Source organism: Pelodiscus sinensis, chromosome 24 (genome assembly GCF_052426305.1).
Source record: "Pelodiscus sinensis isolate ZL-2025 chromosome 24, ASM5242630v1, whole genome shotgun sequence".
Lineage (NCBI taxonomy): Eukaryota > Metazoa > Chordata > Testudines > Trionychidae > Pelodiscus > Pelodiscus sinensis.
The window spans coordinates 23,032,194-23,054,450 of record NC_143075.1 but is presented as its reverse complement, the minus strand read 5'-3'; the positions used below and the strand labels follow the sequence as shown (position 1 = coordinate 23,054,450).

At 49.0% G+C, this 22,257-nt stretch overlaps 1 protein-coding gene across 14 annotated transcripts in view; it reads right to left on the bottom strand.

Annotated features, from left to right (window-relative positions):
• Nucleotides 1-22,257, bottom strand: part of HP1BP3 (heterochromatin protein 1 binding protein 3) — a 63,363-nt gene that overhangs the window by 10,223 nt on the left and 30,883 nt on the right. For all 14 annotated transcript variants that reach the window (XM_075906516.2, XM_075906527.2, XM_075906521.2 and 11 more), the window contains 3 exons: nucleotides 20,406-20,549; nucleotides 19,448-19,528; nucleotides 9,790-9,944 (listed from right to left, as the gene is read on the bottom strand). In XM_075906516.2, the coding sequence (XP_075762631.2) occupies nucleotides 9,790-9,944; nucleotides 19,448-19,528; nucleotides 20,406-20,549 (380 nt within the window). The remainder of the gene's footprint in view (nucleotides 1-9,789; nucleotides 9,945-19,447; nucleotides 19,529-20,405; nucleotides 20,550-22,257) is intronic.

Genomic DNA, 22,257 nt, shown 5'->3' with positions numbered 1-22,257 from the left:
TTTATTAATACCATCAACATGGGTGAACTAGCTGGCAGGCTTTTAAGAAAAGCATACAAAAGGAAGCGGTACAGGCAGTCCCCGGGTTACGTACAAGATAGGGACTATAGGTTTGTTCTTAAGTTGAATTTGTATGCAAGTCGGAACTGGCTCCAGATTGAGTCGCTGCTGAAACTGATCAGCGGCTGACTACAGGAAGCCCGAGGCAGAGTTGCTCTGCCCCCAGCTTCCTGGAATCAGCCACTGATCAGTTTCAACAGCGGCTGAATCTGGACTCCTGGGACAGAACAGCTGGGGCACTGCCGGGTAGGTCCCGGCAGGACCAACCCAGCAGCACCCAGCTGCTCTACCCCAGGCATCCCGCAACAAAAGCCTGGTCTGCTGAACGGGCGGGGAGGGGGGCGCACTAGCTGTGCCCCTCCCCCCCCCAGCAGACCAGGGAGACCCAAGCAAAGCCGCGGAGGCGCAGAGGTCCCGCCGCCTCTGTGGCTTTGCTCCTGTCTCCCTGCTGTGCTGGGGGAGTCCCCCCCCAGAACAGCAGGGAGACCCGGAGCAGCTTTTCTCGCCCCAGAGGACTGCCTGTATAAGATGCCAAGAGGAAACCTAGAAGTATTCATATCCCAAAAAAAGACAGTTACCTATTCCTCCTAAGTGCTGTTTGACATGCGTTGCTCATGTCCATTCCAACAGGTAGAAAACACTGGGTCAGCTGTGGTGCTCCCTGAAGTGGCATGTTCACGGCATGGTATATAGAAAACCGCCACCCTTCAGTTCCTTCTTGCCAAAGAGTTCCGACAGAGGAGAGATTGGCGGAGTTTGGAATGGACACAAGCAACCTCAACACTTACGAGAGGAAGCTAACCGTCTTTTCTTCCGAGAGTGATTGTTCACATGCATTCCCTTATGTGATCACCAGAAGTGGAGGAAGAGTCAGAGTTGACCTTGTTGCTGACTACAGGACTGTCCTGCTGAAGACGGCATCATCTTGTGCCTGCCAGATGACAGTGTAGTGAGATGTGAAGATGTGAACAGACAACCATGTGGCTGCTGTATGTATGTTCTGGATAGGGACAAGTGTGAGGAATGACGCTAAGGAAGCCCGACCCCTCGTGGAGTGGGCCTTCAAGGCTGGACCTGGGATCTTGGCCACATTGTAGCAGATCCTGATGCAGGATGTGAGCCACACTGATAGGTACTTGGCTTTGCATTCTCTCCACTATTGAGACAGAGTTGCACTGATTTACAGAATGGTTTTCTGCATTCAATGATGTCCAGGGAGTGGAATGCCCTCTTACTATCGCTGGCATAAGGCTTTGTGAAGATAACTGGTTCATATGGTAACGCGAAAGCGCCTTAGGCAAAAGTGCTGAAAGAAGGCGCAGTTGAACTGTGTCCTTATAAAAAGGAGCGTATGGTGATTCCAAGGTGAGAGCTTGGAGTTCAGAGACCCATCTGGCTGAGGTTATCGCCTCCAACAATGCTACCTTCCAAGAGAGCTAGGATAGGGGTCAAGTAGCTAGGGGCTCAAACCCAGGTCCCATGAGCTCAGGGAGGACCAGACTCAGGTCCCATTGGGGAACAGGCTCTTTGACCTGGGGCATAACCTATTTAGTCCCTTAAGGAACCACCCCACCATGGGGCTCCCAAAATTGGATCTACCCCCATGGTGAAATGCCGAGATGGTCGCCAGGTGGACTCTGAAGGATGAAAGATGTATCAAGAGGAATGCCCTAGGGGTCAGCATCGTCATTAAGGATCTGGATGAGGGGATGGATTGTACCTTTGGCAGTTTGGGGGGTGACTAAGCTGGGGGGAGAGGTAGATATGCTGCGGGGGTAGAGAAAGGGAGAACTGAGCCAAAGGAAACCTAAGGAGGTTCAACAAGGAGAAGTGCAGATTCCTACATTTAGGATGAAGAATCCCAAGCCCTGCTACAGCCTTGGGACCAAGGTTCTCCTAAGCGGTGTGGCAGCACAGCCCCACCCAGTCAGGGGCTCAGGGCTTTGTGCAGGAGGCTGCCTGATCGGGTGGGGATGATTAAGCAGCGGAGAGGGAACCCTGCTGGGGACCGAGTGACTGAACAGCATTTGTGCAGAAAAGGACCTGGGCATTACAGTGGATGAGAAGCTGGATAGGAGTCAAGAGAGTGCCCTTGTTCACAAGGGGGCTAACAGCATACTAGGGGGCATTAGGAGGGGTGGTGCCAGCAGATCTAGGGAAGTGATTATTCCCCTTTATTTGGCACTGGTGAGGCCACATCTGGAATATTATGTCCAGTTCGGGGCTTCCCATTACAGAAAAGGGCTATAACCTGGGGCTATAACCACTAGTTCAGGGAGTGAGACCAGTCTCTCTCTGGAGTCTCAGCTGGAAACACACCCTGTTAACCAGTTTGTCATATGTCCCAGGAGACTCATGCAGCTCCCTGCCGTGGTTGTTGGGAATTACTAGAGACTGCAGAAGAGGGCCAACAGGGCCGGGAAGTGGTTCTCAGTAGGGAGACTGTCGCTGTTGTGGAGTAAAGCAGGGCGCCAGGGTGGACTTGGGTGCATTCAGAATAAGGCCTAGGACGGTGAAGATGGCTCTCGCCATTGCGACATGCAGTAGGATCAGCTCCTGGGAGTTAATCTTTATGAGCCAGATGTCCAGGTATGAGAAGACCTGTACCCAGCACTTCCAAAGGAAGGCTGCCATGACTGCCAGAGTCTCACTGGGAGCATGGTGAACTGATGATAATGGCTGACTACCAAGAAACCTGCCGTGTGCTGGGATAACGATATGCGATAGTATCCTTCAAGTCCACGGGGGCACACTAGTCCCCCAGGGTCAGTGAGGGGATGACGGTGGCTAGGGAGGTCACCCAAAACTGAAGCCTTTTTATCAAATCATTGAAGTTTCACATTGAATAGGCCTATGCCCGTCCCTGGGGATAAGGAAATCCCAGAGGTAGAAGCCCGTACCTCTAACTCCTAAGGACCTTCCTTTTCCACCTCTAAAACGAGGAACGATTGCACGTCCTGTAAAAGGAGTTGCTTATGAGACAAGTCCCTGAAGGAGGTCATGGAAGGCAGATGGGTGGGCAGGAGGAAACTGAATTGGATAGAATATCCTGCCCCAACCACTCTCAAGACCCAGATATCTGAGGTGATCTGGGCCTAGGCATGTTAGTAGCGAGGCAATCTGTTCATATACAGGAGGGTTCTGGTGCTCCATCCTCGGCACACGTTCAAAAGGGAAGGTTACTCACCTAGTGCAGTAACTGGAATTTTGAGACAGTTTGTCTGTGGGTGCTCCACCTTACGTGCTTGAGCGCTGCTGCATCTCTAGTCAGAGATTCTTGGTAGTAGTGCCCATGGTCGGCTGCGCACATGGAACAGCCAATGCGCAACATCTGAAACTGCCATTCCACATGTGCAGCCAACTGTCCCCTACGTTCCTTCTCTGACCCGAATATAAATGCTTCCGAAGCAGAGGGGAGGAAGGGTGGGTAGTGGAGAACCTACAGGGACATCTCGAAGAACTCCAGTTACTCCACTAGGTAAATAACCTTCCCTTCTTTGAAGAGTGTCCGTGCAGGTGCTCCACCATAGGGGATTCCGAAGCAGTAGTCGTGCTCGGAGGTGGGAGCTTCAGGAGATGCGAGTCGGTAACCGAAAGCATTGTTCGGTCGAAGAGGGTATGGAGGCTGTACGTGTGAATGGCGTAGTGCTTCATCAATGTGTATGCCGAAGCCCACGTGGCGGCTCTGCAGATTTCCTCCGTTGACGCCCCAGAGAAATGCAGTCAACGCTGCCACTGCTCTTGGAGAGTGAGCCCAGATGGTTGTTGGGGGCTCTTTCTGGAATATAGCGTAGGCCAAATGTACACAGCCTGAGATCCATTTGGATGGTCTCTGTTTTGAAATGGGCAATCCTTGAGATCTCTCTGTAGCTGAGACAAAGTCTTGGAAGGATTTTGTGCATTTTAAAGAAGAACACAATTGCCTTGAGGACGTCTAAGGTATGCAACGCCACCTCCCTGCCATCCTAGTGTAGTTTTGGGAAGACGACAGGTAAGTAGATGGGTTTGTTGAAATGGAATGAGGCAAGTACTTTTTTGGAGAAACTTGGGGTGTGTACAGAAGACCACTTTGTCCTTATGAAAAATTGTATATGGGGGATCCGACATCAAGGCTCTTAGCTTGCCCAATCTTTGTGCTGAGGAAACCAACTTCATTGAGAGATGTAGTAGGGAGCAGGTAGCAAGGAGCTCGAAGGGCTTGCCTATTATTGCCCTGAGCACTAGATTTAAGTCCCATGCAGGTGTTGGATCCCGAGAAAGGCAGAGCAGGGGGTCTCAACATGCTCTTTGCCTGCAGACACCACTCCTGTAGTGTCCGTTGATCGGTAATGGGGAACCGTGGCCAGTAGAAGCTGTGGGCTCGGAGACTGTAGATGAGGGGCAGCACATGGAGCCATTGCTGTACATGACAGCTGGTTTGAGGGCTAGGGCAGGAGTAAACCTGCCTTAACCCCTCTGCTCCACCACCAGGAAGTCATGTCAGTTAAGTGGTGCCCTGATAGAGCCTACATCCTGAATCCCTGTCCCAGTCCTGAACCCCCTCCTGCACCCAACCGCCTGCCCCGATGCGAGTTCCCTTGAACCCAAACTCCTTCCTAGAGCCTTGAACCCCCTTGTGGACCCCAACCCCCTGCCCTGGGCTAAGCCTGGAGCCCCTCCCACACTCTGAACCCTTTGGCCAAAGACCAGAACCTTCACCAGACTAGCGTTCGGGTGCAAGTGAATGAGCTTTGGGGAGGAAGGGGGATGGAGTGAGCAGGGTGAGGCCTCGGAGAAGGGCCAGGAAGGAAGTGGGGTAAGGGTATTTGGGGCTTCTAGGTTTGAGGTAGATCTGACATGGCACAAATTGAAAAAGCGATCTTGTGGTTAAAAAGGCTGGAGACCACTGAAGTATGGGAATATGGTGACCCCCATTCTGCCTGGGTGAGCTGACCACGGCAAGAACCTTTGAGAAAACCCGTAGGCTGTTGAAAGTCCAAAGGGTAACACTGTATTGGAAATGCAGGTCCCCTATGGTGAATCGCAGGAAGCATCTGTGTGTCAATGTATCGATATACGAAAATAGGTGTTTTTGCGGTTGAGGACCTTTTCCAAGGCAGGAAAGGAGGTGATACCATCTTGAATTGTTGGGTTCAAATGAAGCAGTTGAGTTTGCAAAGATCTAAAATAGGCCTCACCCATCCATCTTCTTGGTAGTGAGGAAGTAACAGGAGTAAAACCACTTGTCCTTGAGCTCTGGATGTTAAATTTAGATTAATCAACTAATCGAACAGTCGATGGGATTTCCATCAACTGTTCGATTAGTCTAGAAGGCGACTCCGCCTTTAAACTGTAGCAAGCGTCCCCACTGGCCCCACGCTCCCTGCGGCGCCTCAGCCGTTGAAATGTACAAAATCCCTGGCAGGGAATTTGAAAAGCAGAAGGGAGCTCAGGGCCAGCGGGGGACTCCCCTATGGCTCCCGCCTCAGCTTCGGAAATGTACAAGAGCCCTGCAAGGAGTGCAGCGCCAGCACGGGGCTTCTGCTTTTGAACATTTCAAAAGGAAGGCCCTCAGGGAGTGTGGGGGCAGCAGGGGACTCCCCTGCTGGCCTTGAGCTACGGGTGGCACCTGAGCTTTTGAAACGTACAAGAGCCCCACCAGGGTCATTTCAAAAAGCAGAATCACAGCAAAAGCAGCGCAAGCAGACTACTTTAGCCCCTGTTCATGGTGTTTCTGCTGTGCCTCTACCTCCCCTGCCACCCGCGGAGACAGTGCTGGGGGGAACCAGCTTAAAAAGCCAGCTCCCGCTCCCTCCCCCTTGCTGCCTCTCTCTGATAGAGGCAGGGGGGAGGGGAGGGACTAGTCCCATCACTAGTCAACTATCTGATAATTTTCTGCTTATCAGTTAGTCAACTAGTCTCTTACACCCCAAATTCTTTCCATGCCCCCCCTCCCCCATTGCAGGCGTTCTGCTTCTTGCATGTGTCCATGTTCGTGAGTGGGGTGCTTGAAGAGGGATGGAGGAGGTTGGAGGGGGGATTTAACTAAAAATGGGATAAAGTAACCTGTTTGGATTACTTCCAGCACCCAGCTGCCGGTGGTGATGGTACGCCATGCTGAAATGCCTGCGGTACCTGCAGAGGGAGCAGAATGAGCACTGGCGCAACTTGCAGCATCGGTGCTGGCTGCTTGGCTTGGGATGGCACTGACTGTTTGGTATGCACCGCTGGTACCAATTGTTTGATGGCAACATCAGCACCGCCCAGTGGCAGTATGGTGGCCAAAGCCAACCGGGGCCGGGTCAGTGCTGTGGCTGGTGCCGATGGAGCCTTTGTCAGCGCTGACAAGGAGGCTTTCTGTTTGGCTTCCGTTGGTGCCTTCGAGGAGGAATGAGCCTTCTCCCTAGGGTCTTGGATCTTGTTGGTACTGCACCCGCTAGCTGCCTGCTTTTCCAGGGCCCTCAGTGCTGCCAGTGCAAAGACAGCCTTTTTCTGTAGAGAATGCTTCCTCCAAGAGGAATCAGGTCCTGAGGAAGAGTTGGACCTCTTTTTGGGCACTTGAGCCGTCATGGTCCTTTGGGCTTGACCTGGTTGGAGCTCCTCTCTCCGCTGCCACACCAGGGATGGATGCCTGGGTGGCCTGGTGTGCTCCGGGTCAGAATGAGCTGTTTTCACCAGGTGTATCATTTTTTACTGGAGCTCCCTGGTTTTTCTCAACCTACATGTTTATTTCCTACAGCTGGGGCACTGAGCAGTGGAGTCCCAGTAAAAAGAATAATAATAATAATAATAATAATAAAAAGACTTCAAGCGGTTGCTAGAAAGTAGCACTGTGGAAGTACATTATCTAAGCTAACTGTACTAACAAGAGAGAAAAAAAACACTTTACTACTAAGAAAAACTACTATTCATAACTACCAACAACTCGATCTAATTCTAACAGAAATGAGGGCGGCTGCTAAGCTGCGACCAAAGCTGGCGGCAGTAGAGGAGGAACTAAGGGGACGGTTGGCTGCGCATGTGGAATGGCCATTTCAAATGTCACACGCTGGCAGTTCTGCATGTGCAGCCACACGTGGGCACTGCTACCAAAAATCTCCCATTAGGAGCTCAAGCACCTACAGTGGAGCACCCACAGGGACACTCCTCGAAGAAGTAGGGCTTTGGCCTTGCGGGTTGCTTAGAAATCCCCTGGCCCTGAGGAGGTGGTGTGGGACTGGCGCCTCCTGCTGTTTATTGCCCCGCACCTGGAGAAGTCGTTCTTCGGAGGCCTGGAGGAGAATGGGGCTGGGGCTTGTGGCTGAAAGGGCTTCCTCTGGGCAGCAGATCCCCTGGGATTTCTTCAGGCTGTGCAAACAGGAGTCTATTCTCCGCACACAGTTCTGAGCAGTCAAAGGGCAAGTCCTGAATGGTATTCTGGATCCCCAAGGGTATGTCCAAGACCGGTGTCTCATGGTGACAGCAGTTGCCATCGAGCAGGCTGCCAAGTCCACAGAGACTAGGGCCGCCTGAAGGGAGGATCAAGGAGACCCTCCTTGATCAGCACCACAAACTGCTGGAGGAGCTCCTGGAATCTGGTGAGGGCATTCCAAGAGCTGTGGCTCCCCACTGCCCGCTGATTGGACACTGGCAGCTGCAGGTCAAGTAGACTTTATGGCAGAACAGCAGCGTCAGCCAGGTCTAGTTCCTTGGCATCCCTCAACTTGGGTGCAGGCCCTGGCTGACATTGCTGCTCTTTGTGGCTCACCATGTTAACCCCCAGGGTACCGGGCAGGGAGCGTGAAGAAGTGTTCTCGCCCTGTGTGTGGTACAAGTACCTCTGCCTGACCACGGGCAGTATGGGTGCCAGAGTTCGTAGTGGTCTGAATGATCTTTATCAGCAGTGAAGCTGCTCTGGAGGGGCCCTCTGGGGCGTGGGTGTCCACCATCGGGTCTGCATCTTCTTTGACTTCTTCAGCCTGAAGATGCAAGTTCTGTGCCACTACCTCATAGCAGAGGTACTGGCTACCAGCTCATCCAGGGACACGGGTTAAAAGGCCCATGAGAGAGTCCTCTTGTACGTCTGGCTCCCTGGAGGTTGGCCTATGCATGGAACTGAGGGCTCAGCTTAGGCCCCATCTTGTGGAGCCACCGTGACAGGGCTGGTTCCCTTTGCACAGGCAGGTTCACTTCCTCTCTTGGAGTCTGGGGCTGGTCAGGCATGGTGGAAGGCAGGGTGTGGATCCTGAATGTCACAGATGTGGCCCTAGCAGTCTACCCGAGCCTGGTGGTAGCCACACAGCATCCTAAAATGCCATTGGACAATTGCCTGCCACTGCTGTGTCCAGGACGGCATTGGCTCCAGAATGTCCCGCAAACTACAGTGCCAGGACTAGGAGCAGTACCAACATGCAGAAGCCGACGACTCCTCTCCCGAGTCCAATGAATAGTTAGAAACTGACTATGGCAGTGCTGAATCTGACAGCACTGGTGACCGGCACCAAGGTGATGAGGATCAGCACCGCATCATCAAGGGCTTGCCCCAGGGGTGGACTGCCTGCACCACTGATAGTGCTGCACAGGTTGCCAGGGACAGCATTGCCAGAGATGGCAGTGCTGAGATTTGCTCTGACAGCAGTGCCGGGAAGCGTGCAGTCACAGCGATAAGATCCCTGGGTAGCCTGGAAGGTATCAGGTGAGGAGGGGAGATCCAAGTCCTCCTCTATCTCCTCCTGACCAGGGGAGTGCACCAGCACCAGACTTGACAAGCCCCGTGGGGAGGCCAGAGACAACAATGCTGAGATTTGCTACCATGACTCTGGGTACCCTGACCGTGGGTCTTTCTGTGGACATTTAAGCTGAGGACTAGCCTCGGTCAGTTTTCTTTTTCCTGCGTGACACCGGGGAGTATGAACAGTGCTGCATGCTCAAATCCATCTGCTGAGGCAGGGAATGGTGCCAGTGCTCCCTTGTAACATCCTTCCTTGGCGCCAAAGGGTCCTGAGGCCAGTGCACTGCTCACTGCTGCTGCTGGGGGCAAAGTGCTGCCTCAATTAGCAGAAACTTTAGGCAATGGTTGCATTTTCTTTGCCATAGGCATGAATCAGGGCACTACTCTGATGGCTCGCTCCCATGCACTTAAGGCATAAAGAGTGAGGATCACCCCTGGCCATAGGCTTCCTGCCACTCTTTCAGGACTTAAACCCCCTGAGAATGCAGCATGCCCTAGTCAGGGGAGCTGGAAGCAGGGGGAAGACTCCCTTGAAGCTAACTGAATCTAACTATGGATAACACTAACAGTGCTTGCGAAGCAAGAGCACGAAGACGCTCCAATGAGCATCACTGGCGAAGTCCTATATACTGTGCCATGAAGGTGCCATTGCAGTGGGCTCCACAGCAGTACCTGTCAGGGGAAATGGTCAACAATCGTGCATGTGGCATGTACACATACCTACTGGAATGCACAGGAGCAATTGCTCAAAGAAAGTCTAAAGGGATTCCAATATGGGAGATGTGCAATATGAACAATGCTGCCTCATAGATCAGGAGTTCCATATGGGGCACACAACAACAACGACGATTCACAGGAAAAAGAATTTGTATAGGCTTCTAGGAGGCTAGTACAATGCAGAGCTAAATATGACATCTGACTACAGCTTAATAAAGTACTGAACTCAATCTTCTTAAAGAAATAAGAGGACAAAACAACAGAAATTAGTGTTTCAAGACAACAACAGACAGCTGTTAGGCATATGCACAAACTGCACCTACCTTACGTCCACCTTGAGTTTGGGGTAATACTGTGACACGTATTTTTTGATCAGGCTGTATGAAGCTTCCTTAGGTTCACAAAGCCGGGTGAAGGCCAATGGAAGTATGTCTTCTAGCTTGACTTGCTGCTCTGGAGTAGTTGTGGAGATACTTCTCTGAAATATATTTTGAAAAATTTATCTGAAGTCAGAGCAGAGCAGACTAGAGCTCCATGTATTCTCAAATCAGCTATATGGACACAGGGAGAATTGCTGTGGGAAGAAAGGTTACTTACAATAACTGGAGTTCTGCAAGATGTGTAGTCTTTATGGGTATTCACTGTGGGCGTGCATGTGCACCTAGGACTGGAAATTCTTCAATAGCAACATCCAATAGCCTGCACTCTGTGCCTCCTCGTGCTTCCAACTGAGGGCACAAGTTCCTGATATATTGCCTCCCAAGTTCCTGATATACTGTGAATCCTGTGAAATGGGTCGAGAATACCCACAAGGATCATACATCTCAAATAACTCCAGTTACTGTAAGCCATTACGTTTCCTTTCTTCTTTCCTATGGCTATTCATGTGAATAGCAAGTGATGGTTGCTGAGTAAGAGCATACAAGGAAGTATGCTGTACTACAGAGTGGAAGACCACTGAGCCATAGGAGGCATCCCCAGCTGAAAGCTGGAATCAGTATACATGGTGCAGGTGTGTTCAGAAACCCACGGAATTGCTCTGCATATCTCCAAGAGGGATTCTTTGTATGGAAGCTACTAATTCTGCTTGGGCTCCCCTCACGTGGGCCATGACAGTTTGAGATGAAGGGGCTTACATAAAATTGTAACAAAGGGCGAGGAAAGAGAAAAATGCACTTAAAGCCTTTAGGAAAAGAGCGCTTTCGCCTTAATTTTTTCTGCAATAGCAGTGGCCTTCTGTGCATGTTTAGAGAGGGGAAGCTTCGTCTTTTGCATGCAGTGGGGAGACTGAGGGAATAAGATACCAGAAGGTAAATAGTGTAGTTTAATGTGCAACTCTGAAGACACCTCAGGTATGGATTTTGGATGTAGTTGCAAACACCATACTAAGACCTGGGTGATCAGATTGGACATTACTCAACCTGATTTCTGGTGGCAAAAAACCTACTTTAAAGTCCTCCTCACTAGGCTTGCAAACCTAGTGAGGAGGGCTTTTAACTAGATTCGTTGGGGGACGGTGACCAAAACCCTGAGGGGAGTGGGAAAGTTGGATACTAGGAAGAAATGCAAAGAGAAATGAGCAACAAAGGAAGACCCGATTCGAATGGAGAAGATAGGGTGATTTGAGGTGTTTGTACACCAATGCGAGAAGCCTGGGTAACAAAAAGGAAGAATTGGACACCCTGGCCCAGATCAAGAAATATGATTTAACTGGGATAACAGAGACTTGATGGGATTACTTGCATGACTGAAGCGCTGTCATGGAAAGGTATAAACTGTTCAGAAAGGACAGGCAGGGGAGAAAAGGAGGAGGAGTTGCACTATATGTAAGAGAGCAGTATGATTGCTCAGAACTCCAGTATATAGAGGGAGAAAAGCCTGTTGAGAGTCTATAGCTTAAGTTTAGAGGTGCAAACCACAGCAGTGATGTTGTGGTTGGTGTCTACTACAGGCCACCGAATCAGGTAGATGAGATAGATGAGGCTTTCTTAGGACAACTGAGAGAAGCTTCCAGATCGCAGGCCCTGGTTCTTGTGGGGGACTTTAATCACCCTGACATCTGTTGGGAAACCAATACAGCAGTACACAGGCAATCCAGGAAGCTTTTGGACAATGTTGGGGATAACTTCTTGACACAAGTGCTGAAGGATCCGACCAGGGGCCATGCGCAGCTTGACCTTCTGCTCACAAACAGATGGGAATTAATAGGGTAAGTAGAGATGGGTGACAAGCAGTGATCATGAGATGGTAGATTTCAGGATCCTGACCAAAGGAAGAAAAGAGAGTAGTAAAATACACACCTTGGACTTCAAAAAAGCAGATTTTGACTCCCTCAGAGACCTGATGGGCAGAATCCCCTGGGATGCAAACATGAAGGGGAAAGGAGCCCAGGACTGCTGGCAATATTTTAAAGAAGCCTTATTGAAGGCACAGAAAGAAACCATCCCGACGCGTAGCAAGAGAAGCAAACATGGTAGGAGACCGGACTGGATTACAGGGGAAATCCTTGGTGAACTTAAGCACAAAAAGGGAGCTTACAAAAAGTGGACACTTGGACAAATGATCAGGGAGGGGTTTAAATGCATAGCTCGAGAATGCCGGCAGATTATCAGGAAAGAGAAAGCGCAATTGGAATTGCGACTGGCTAAGGATGTGAAGGATAACAAGAAAGGTTTGTACAGGAATGTTAGCAAGAAGAAGGTGATCAGAGAGGGTGTGAGGGAAGTAACCTAGTGACAGATGATGTGAGGAAAGTTGAAGTACTCAATGCTTTCTTTGCCTCTGTCTTCACGGACAAGGTGGGCTCCCAAACTAATGCGCTAAGTGACACAAGATGGGATGAAGATGGTCAGCCCTTGGTGGGTAAAGAACAGGTTAGGAACTATCTAGAAAAGCTAAATGTACACAAATCCATGGGTCCGGACTTAATGCATCCGAGGGTACTGAGGGAGTTGGCAACTGTCATTGAGGAGCCTTTGTCCATTATCTTTGAAAAGTCGTGGAGACTGGGCGAGATCCCGGATGATTGGAAAAAGGCAAATGTAGTGCCCACCTTCAAAAAAGGGAAGAAGGACGATCCAGGGAACTATAGGCCGGTCAGTCTTACCTCGGTCCCTGGAAAAATCAAGGAAGAGATCCTTAAGGAATCCATTTTGAGGCACTTGGAAGAGGGGAAAGTGATCAAGAACAATCAGCATGGATTCACAAAGGGCAAGTTGTGCCTGACCAATCTGATTAGCTTCTATGAGGTGGTAACTGGCTCTGTAGATATAGGAAAGTCCGTGGATAATATATACCTTTAGCAAGGCTTTTGATACGGTCTCCCACAATATTCTTGCCAGCAAGTTAAGGGAATGTGGATTGGATAAATGGATGTTAAGATGGATAGAAAGCTGGCTAGAAGGCCGGGCCCAACGGGTAGTGATCAACGGCTTGATGTCAGGATGGCAGTCGGTTTCTAGCAGAGTGCCCCATGGTTCGGTTCTAGGACTGGTTTTGTTCAATATCTTTATTAATGACCTGGATGAGGGGATGGATTGCACCCTCAGCATTAAGCTAGGGGGAAGAGGTAGATATGCTCAAGAGCAGAGATAAGAACCTGGGGATTACAGTGGATGAGAAGCTGGATATGAGTCAACAGTGTGCCCTTGTAGTCAAGAAGGCTAATGGCATATTAGGTTGCATTAGGAGGAGCATTGCCAGCAGATCCAGAGATGTCATTATTCCCCTTTATTCGGCTCTTGTGAGGCCACATCTGGAGTACTGTGTCCAGTTCTGGGCTTCCCACTACAAAAAGGATGTGGATGCATTGGAGAGGGTCCAGCGGAGGGCAACCAAAATGATTAGTGGCCTGGAGCATATGACTTATGAGGAGAGGCTGAGGGAGTTGGGTCTGTTTAGTCTGCAGAAACGAAGAATGACGGGGGATTTGATAGCAGCCTTCAACTTCCTGAAGGAAGGTTCCAAAAAGGCTGAAGAAAGGCTGTTCTCAGTAGTGATGGATGGCAGAACAAGGAACAATGGTCTCAAATTGTGGTGGGAGAGGTCCAGGTTGGATATTAGGAAAAACTATTTCACTAGGAGGGTGGTGAAGCACTGGAATGGGTTACCTAGGGAAGTAGAGGAGTCTCCATCTCTAGAGGGCTTGTCAAAGCCCTGGCTGGGTTGAATTAGTTGGGATTGGTTCTGCTTAGGGCATGGGGCCGGACTTGATGACCTTCTGAGGTCTCTTCCAGCTCTATGGTTCTATGACCACTCTGATAAACTCTATCATCTGCACCAGTACTAATGTAGATTTGTGGTCAGTTACCAACAGGCTCAGTGATTGACAGATGATTCACCACACTGAGACACTGCACTGAAGCAGACCCCGGAGTAGCTCTTGATAAACCAATCATTGAGATATGGATTGATCTGGATACCCTGATAGCGGAGGTAGGCTGCTACTACTGCTATGCACTTCATGAATATCCCCGGCACCATCTTTAGACCAAACGGAACACAGCAAACTGGTTGTGGGAGTTCCCAGTGAATTGTAGGAACCTTCTGTGTCAATGAAATATTGAAATAGAAAAGTAAGCAGCTGTCAGATCAAGAGCAGTGTACCAGTGTCCCAGATCCAGGGAGGGAATGATGAAGGCTGGGGAGACCATGCAGAGCTTCAACTTCTTGCAATACTTGCTAAGGGTTTGCAGGCTGAGATGGGGCATTTTTCCACAAACAGTGCCAGACTCTATCAAAGTGAAGATCCTGGATCAATTCCTTTACCTCCAACTACAGCCCAGATGACTGCAGCCAAGACAGTTTCCTCATGGAAATGGCTAAAAGTTGCAGAGTCCTGGTTGCAGTGTCCACTGTGTCTGAGGCTGCTCGGAGAGCAGTCTTCACCACTGTCTTATCCTTGTCAAAAATAGCCAGGACCTCCCTCCTGGGCTCCTCTGCCATGAACTAGGCCATAGACTGCCAAATGTTATTGTCATAGCAGTCATGTTGGGCCTAGTGATTGGTCACTCAATTTGAGGCTGGCAGTTGAATAAATTTGTTTGCCAACGAGATTGAGCTTCTTTCCCTCTGTTTTTAGGGGTTGAACCTGGGTGGCCTTATGTGTCACTCACTGGCTGTGGACATGACCAGTGTCTCAGGGAGGGGTGGGCATGAAAGGAATTCAAAGCTCTTGGCTGGGACATAGTATTTCCTCTCTGCCAGCTTGGAAGTGAAGGGCTCCAAGGAGGGAGTTTGTTACAAGGCCTTGATTAGTTTTATAGCTCCCTCATGGACAAGGGAGGTCACTAAGACTGACTGACCAGTGCACATGTTTTGACAGGTCACTGGCCCTGAGGCCATGCACTTGCTGCCAATAATGGAGGGAATCCTGATGCCCCTGGCAGGTGACCTTCACCCACAGGCAATGAGCCCACTGCTTCCCAAGCGTAGAGGAAGAAACTTGTCTCCGTGACCAAAGAAGTACCACTGCTGCCTGTCTACCCTTTCCATGATATTTGTCTCCACATCCTCTTGAGGACCAGTGCTGGGATGAAATTGCTTATTGCTGCATCTCTGGCTACAGTGCTCAGCAGATAGTAGCGATCAACACCTCATGCCCAGAGAGTGAGAGGCACCACTGACCTCAAGTGGGAGCAGGGAGACCTTCGTCTACTCCACAGACTGGCGATCCAGAGATCAGGGACGAGACTGAAAGGATTGGTGCCATGAGTCCAGAGAATGACACAGACCCTCAGTGTCTGGCCTCGGGTTATTGGTGATGGACCTCTGTGGGTCTGCGCCAGGTAGCCGGTAATCAATGCTGGGATCCTGGAGAGCAGAGCTTAAGTTCAGGGAGTGGAGCCAGGAACTCTGGCAGGTAAGCCAACTTGTCTGGCAGTGCTGCTCTGGAGAACCAGGGATTAGTGCCACAGAGTTGGAGACTGCTGAAAGGGCCCCAGGACAGTCTTTGCCCCTAGAACAGCAACCAGAGTGGCAGGTGTCAGCGACAATAGAAAGCATTAGTGGCCCAGAACGCTTTGTGTTGTCAGCACTGCTGGGTGCCAGACACCCCTGCTGCTTCCTGGGTTGGCAGACAGGTCTCAGGAGTCTTAATTGCCTTAAAACGAAGACTCCGCTGATAGACACATTACTCAATCTGTTATGAGTTTGTTAGTAACTTTGCACAAACCCATTTCTTCCAAATGATAAGGCAGAATCCTTGTTCAAAATTAAGTTTGCAGGAGAAATCTGTCCCCAGAAATCAGGAGGTTTTGTATCTTTTAACAACTGATTTCTTCCAAAGGTTCAGGACAGAACTCTAATTATTTTATAATAAAGATTCTCTCAGAAAGTTGTCACAAGATGATCAATAGCGAGTTTCTCTTTGGTAATATTAGAAAAATGATCACTTCCAAATGAATAGCGGGGGGAGGCACTTAGGGCGGGGCAGAGGGTTGGAGTGTGGGGGGGGGGGGAGGGTTCTGGGGTGGGGCTAGAGAAGGAAGGGTTTGGACTGCCAGGCTGCCCTGGCTCCCTCTCCCTGCAGCAGCTTGGCTTCAGGTGAGAGGTGCCTCTCCATGGCCGTGGCAGATCAGCGGGCTAGGGAGAGGAAGGTGCAGGAGGAAGAAGCAAGGGAGATCTGTTCTTAGAAAATATGGGGAGCTGTGTCCCCTCTTCTGATGGGGATGTTGACCCTGGTCTTCCTCATGCTTCTACTTCAGAGTTCTTACGCCTTCTGAAGGACATCCACCTATTGGAATGAGACACAGGAGGGAAGCTGCCTGGTGGCTTTGAATAGATAGTTGGAGTAGGACCACCCAGGGTCTGAGAGGGGATTCATGGAAAAAGTCTGGAGTCTGAATTAGTGAGATTGCCTAGTACACAGGGGGAAGCCCAGCCAACCTCAGGCTCTGACCCTGCTGGCACTGGACTCTTGTATGCTGGGGCTCTCTGGTCCAGACCAGAGTGTTCCAGTTGAGAGAGATGCAATCTGTACCCAAAATAGTGCGGGAGCTGGGGAAACCCTACAATACCCACCTAGCTGATTTTAGCACCAACATTTTAACTTGCTATTTAAAACTCTGAACAACTCTTTACAACATTTACAGTATGAGGAAGCAGCGTACTGAAGAGCAGAACTGAACACAGGCAGTTTTCATCCCAGACCACAAGTTGCAGAAAAAGAACCGGAGAGGCTGTTGGTTTGCACCGCCCCTGATGTCCTGGGTTGGGAGCACCAAGATGTGCACAGTGCAACTGTGGACCAATGGACACTGGCACTGAAAAATTTCTAGTCCCGGGTACAACGAGAACATGTTCACCAACAATGAATACCTATTAGGATCAACACTTGAAGAACCTGGCAGCATATTTTATAAAGAGAAAGTTACAGTAAGACATCTGTTCAAACTGAATGTTGTATTAACTAGTTAAAAGGGGAGTTGTCTAAATGACATCTACACAATTCGACATCTTGCTGGTTTAGTCATATCTTCCTTTTTATTGTTTTAATGCCTCTTCTCCCATTCCCGTTTGCTGTGTAAAAGTTTTTAATCAGGTGGATCTGATTTTGCTCTTCTCAAATTCATAAAAAAGCCCTGCAAAGGTAATGTTCTCCCAAATAGTTTGCATCAATTCTGTTAATCTGAAACAAAATGCAGGACAATGTAGCAATTCTGTTAATCTGAAAGACACTGTGAATATGATTTTTAAGCAATGTTCCTTTGACTTTGGTTTTCCTATAAGTTCCACTGTAGTCGGAGGTGGATGATTAGAAACTTTGCTCTTCACACACAAATATACTGGTGAAGAATCATAGGAAGGAAAATGCCAAAATGTATTTATGACAGTTTAATTGGGGGGCTGACACCATGCAGTAGATTTGTGGAGTTATTCAAGTGAGATAATTGCACATACAATAAGTTTTGAAAACCAGTCAAGGTGCTAGCTACTTGTTTTAGTTAGCTTATAAATTGCTGCTCAGCAGGGTAAGTTACCCTACAGGAAAAAAGCAAATAGGGATGAAGAATACTCTGATTTGCTTTATTGCTTTGCAAGGACATGAAGTGTCACATTAGCATGGATCAGCTGTGGGAGCCTTTAGTGCAGCATCACAGATTTTTCTTTTTTTTTTTTCTTCAACTAAACCATCAGCAGTAGGTTTCCTCTCAAACCTTAAGTACCCACACACATCATTATCCTTTGTAGGCCTCTTGGATTTCTCTGGTAGCCAGGCAGTAAGTTCCAACGTGTTCATATATTCAGTGCAATACTCTCTTTAAAACTTCAGCACACGGAGTAACGAACAGTGCTGGATAGGAATCATATTCTGAAATAAATCTTTCCCTAAACTGTTCTTCTGACCTGTCAAATAGCCTCCCAGACTCATCAAAGCTCATCCTCGGAAGGAGGCTTCCCCCAGACTAGGTCTAACCATGTCAAAGAGGCACCAGACTGCCATCACATCAAATGAAAAACCTGCAGACACCAACACCCATCACAACACACCTTTCAAGACCCACACGTCCTACATGTGCCTACCATAATGTTAGGTACCTAATCAAGTGTGTCCAATGCCCTTACAAGACTTAGGTGAACTGAGATAGCCACTACATTCTCGAATGAACTCACAGAAAAAGGAAAAAGCACTATCCATCTGTAGGGGAACATTTTTTGCTAGTATCCATATCTGACACTGGTTTTAAGGCTTTGTAACAGGGTGTAATAGGGCTCCCCCTGGGTCCTGCCTCTGCTCCAAAATCAGAGACCTGACTGGACAGTCACTGGTGCAGTTTATTTACACAGTGCAAAACCACCACCTCTCAACACATACTGCTGTGGTTCCAGCCTTAGAGGCTTCTTTCTTGTTGTGAGGAAAGAGCTTCACTCTCCTTCCACATTCTAGCTTCAACCCCCTCCTTTCCCTCCTTCCTTTAAGCCTGTATATAGCCCCAGGCTAATCACGCTGGCACCTGTTCTGCCTCTGCCAACCAGGCTCAGATTTTGCTAGTCAGCTACTAGTCTCCTTCCTTAATTGGAGCTGGAGTGCCAGAGGGCTGGCTCAGCAGTTCTGGGTCAGCATTCTGTCACAGGCTTATTACAATAATTTGTAACCTACTCACCCTCTTTCCTTATGACTGAATTGCCAAAATTCGTTTTAAATGGTGTCCTGCAACATATTAAACCCTTACAGCCGGTGACGCTCTTTCCTACTCTGTATTTTGCTGTGACACTGATTACTCTTTCTGGAGCTGAAGAAGAGCTCTGTGAAGCATGAAAGCTTGCACCTTCCACCACAACAGTTGGTCCAGTAAGAGATACTATGTCGCCCACTTTGTCTCAGAACTAGACAGGCCAACTAAATGATTTCACACAAGTAATATTTCTTATAATAAAATATGTTTTACTGATTATATTTGAGAACAAACAACTGCTGGGCGTCTGATTTTGGACCATGCTGCATATTGTGCAGGGTTTTCACTTGTATTTTGCTGGGCACCTCAAAGGCTTTGACGACAACACAGGTTGAACTTCTGTGGTCCAGGATGCTATGGTCTGGCAACATCCAAGGTCCAGCAGGACAACGGATGCTGCTGGATTAGAGAGCCCCAGCACAGAGGCTGCCTGTGGCTGGGAGCAGAGTTGGCCAGCAGGGTCAGCCGAGCCCACAGCTAGCCAGGCTGGGAAGCCGGCAGAGCTACCAGAGCCTGTGGGGGCAGCAGAGCCCACAGGCGATAGGGCTGTGAGCGTGGGCAAGGCTGGTGGGTTGCAGGTGCCTGCAGGGCTACCCCTGGAGCTCGCAGGGCCTCCGCAGCCAGGAAGCCGAAGGCAATGGTGCAAGATAGCTGGGGAGACAAGTCCAGCAGAGTGTGTGGCAACCTCCACCCCACTTTTAGACCTTCCCTGATCTGGCAAACTCACTTGTCCAGGGCCAGTCAGGTCCTGAGGGAGCTGGACCAAGGAGGTCCAACTTGTACTTATTATTAAAACTGATCTTACCTTCCTGTCTCTGGATTTCGGAACAGTTTTCCCTGCATTAGAGACCACCACAAAACTCCCAGAGGCTCCCTTTCCTTTCACCTGTTAAAGAATAATTTCCATTTTAGGAGCACTCAGTAGGTAATAAAATAATTTTCAATCCTGGACAGTTGACTGTTATGGTAGTATATTGTGCCAAAAATTTAGACTCTGTCTGCACTGTGCACCTAGCAGTGGTACAGGAGAGCTCTCCTGACAACAAAATAAAACCCCGCCTCAATGAGGGGCAGTAGCTTTGTTGGCAGGACAATGTCTCCTGCCAACAAAGTGACGTCTACGCTGGTGCATTCGGTTGGTAAAACTTTTGTTGGTCAGAAGGGTGATTTTTTGTTTCACACCTCTGACTGACAAAAGTTTTACCAACGAAAGTGCAGTATAGACAGTCTTAGATTGGCAGGCATCCTGGCAGCGAACTCTACCTTAGTCATAGAGAGCAGTGCAGTGAGCCTTAGAGACTGTGGACATTTTAAACAGGGACTGACCAGTCTGTAAGTTTAAGGGGCTAGGTGGTAACAAAAGGCAATTATAATACCACAATCTGTTTGCCTTGAGCAGACGATCCTGTGATGCTAGAAATCAGATGTTGTTAGGACAAAACATACTTTTAAATGAGATCTGCTGATGCAAAAATGAGGTAGCTAAACTTACTGTGAAGACAGGAGCTGCTGCATTGCCATAAGCCAAAGTTCAACATCAACATACAAATAAATGTACCTTGTACAGAAGTTTACAAAGCATGTGGCTCTTGACCAATGCTCACACCATGTCAAATGATGAAAGCTGATAAAAAATAACCTTTATATAACTCTCATGAAGGAGAACAAGGTCACCCTAAGGACACGACCACCGAGTGTCTCACTACTGGGTTAATATGGGTGTTTTCACTCACATCTGCAGTGCTGCTCAAAGTGGCTCTTACCTGTCTGATAACTCCCCTCTCCAGCTCTCTCTTCAGTGCTTGCTTTAGAAGATAGCCTCTCCTCTCAAGCTCCAGAGAAGGGTATTTGTGGATAATATATTTACGTATAGCAACCACTGATGCACCACTCTTTTGAAAGCATGCCTGAAACAGAACCAAGTTAACAAGTCACACACAATAGAACTACCTCTCCATCAGACCAGAGGGGTAGAAATTAACTGTTGAATATATGACAGCACAGTGGCCCAACATGCTAGGGCTGGCCTTGATTTCTCAGTGGTTTCAGAAGAAGAGAATACAGGCAGTCCCCGGGTTACGTACAAGATAGGGACTGTAGGTTTGTTCTTAAGTTGAATCCGTATGTAAGTCGGAACTGGCGTCCAGATTCAGCCGCTGCTGAAACCGATCAGTTTCAACAGCGGCTGAATCTGGACGCCAGTTCTGACTTACATACAGATTCAACTTAAGAACCCCAGGCATCCCCAAATCAGCTGCTGCTGAAACTGATCAGCGGCTGATTCCAGGAAGCCTGGGGCAGGGGCTTCCTGTAGTTAGCCGCTGGTCAGTTTCAGCAGCGGCTGACTTGGGGACGCCTGGGGCAGAGCAGCTGGGGTGCTGCTGGGTTGCTCCAGTAGCGCCGCCGCTCCTCGGCGCTACTGGACCAACCCAGCAGCAGCCAAGCTGCTCTGCCCCAGGCGTCCTGATTCAGCCACTGCTGAAACTGACCAGCAGTGGCTGAATCAGGATGTCTGGAGCAGAGCAGCTGGGGTGCTGCCGGGTTGGTCCAGTAGCGCCCAGAGCGGCGCTACGGGACCAACCGGCAGCGCCCCAGCTGCTGTACCACAGGCGTCCGGAGCAAAGCGGCAGAACACGCGGGCAGCGGACAGCCCAGACGCGCCGTGGCTGTCCTGCTGCCCTTGGGCTCCGCAGCTTTGCTTCCTCTCCCTGGTCTGCTGGAGACCAGGGAGACGGCCCCGTTCGTAACTGCGGATCCGACGTAAGTTGGATCCGCGTAACTCGGGGACTGCCTGTAGCACTAAAAATATCACATCTTTCTGCGATTCAGATGGACTGAACAGCAGCCAACATGAAAGAAGTACGATAAACAGGTGGACAGCTTGCCTGTCCTTTACTATGTTATGAAGCAGCAATTTCTGTTGTAACAGAGTTAGTCATTCTTTGTAGCAAAGCAGTAACTGCACAACTGTTAATACGTTTCGCATGTCACACTAGGTTAATCATTGGTTACTCAAGTAATTGCCAAATTTACATTCTCAATTTTTTGCCAATGAAGAATTGACAATGAAGCCAATAGGCTAAAACAGAAATTAAGCTACAAGTTCATATTTTACAAGTTGCTTCTTTCAGAGATTCACATTCATGATGCCAAATGTTACTTTAAGTCTTCCTGTTAAGTATAAGAGCTCTTGAAATTACAATGCTATAATTCTGCTTGTTTTGTAGCCCAGTTGTTATCCTAAATGTATTATTTGTTTTAAATCCATTGGTAGTTCCAAGGGTTTAAACTTAACGAAACTGGGTATAAAGTCAATTTGCAGGTCTAGATAGAAGAATTGTCCAAATGTACAGTCATATAATAAGGAATGAATATAACCCACAAAGAGCACAGTTATGAGCCTCAGAACCTACACCATTACCTACTTCTTCTAAAGAACAGCCAGCAATCAAGGATTTAAAGCAACCTAGAATTTTAGAGCATTTTTTCCCTCTATTCCTCTAGTGGTTTGGGACAAATTGTAGTAGTCTGCAGTGGCTGGAGAAGTAAAGTCTTTTGCAGGCAAGGCTTGTAAAGCCTAGACTTCCTGTGACTGGAATGTGCAACAAATGATTT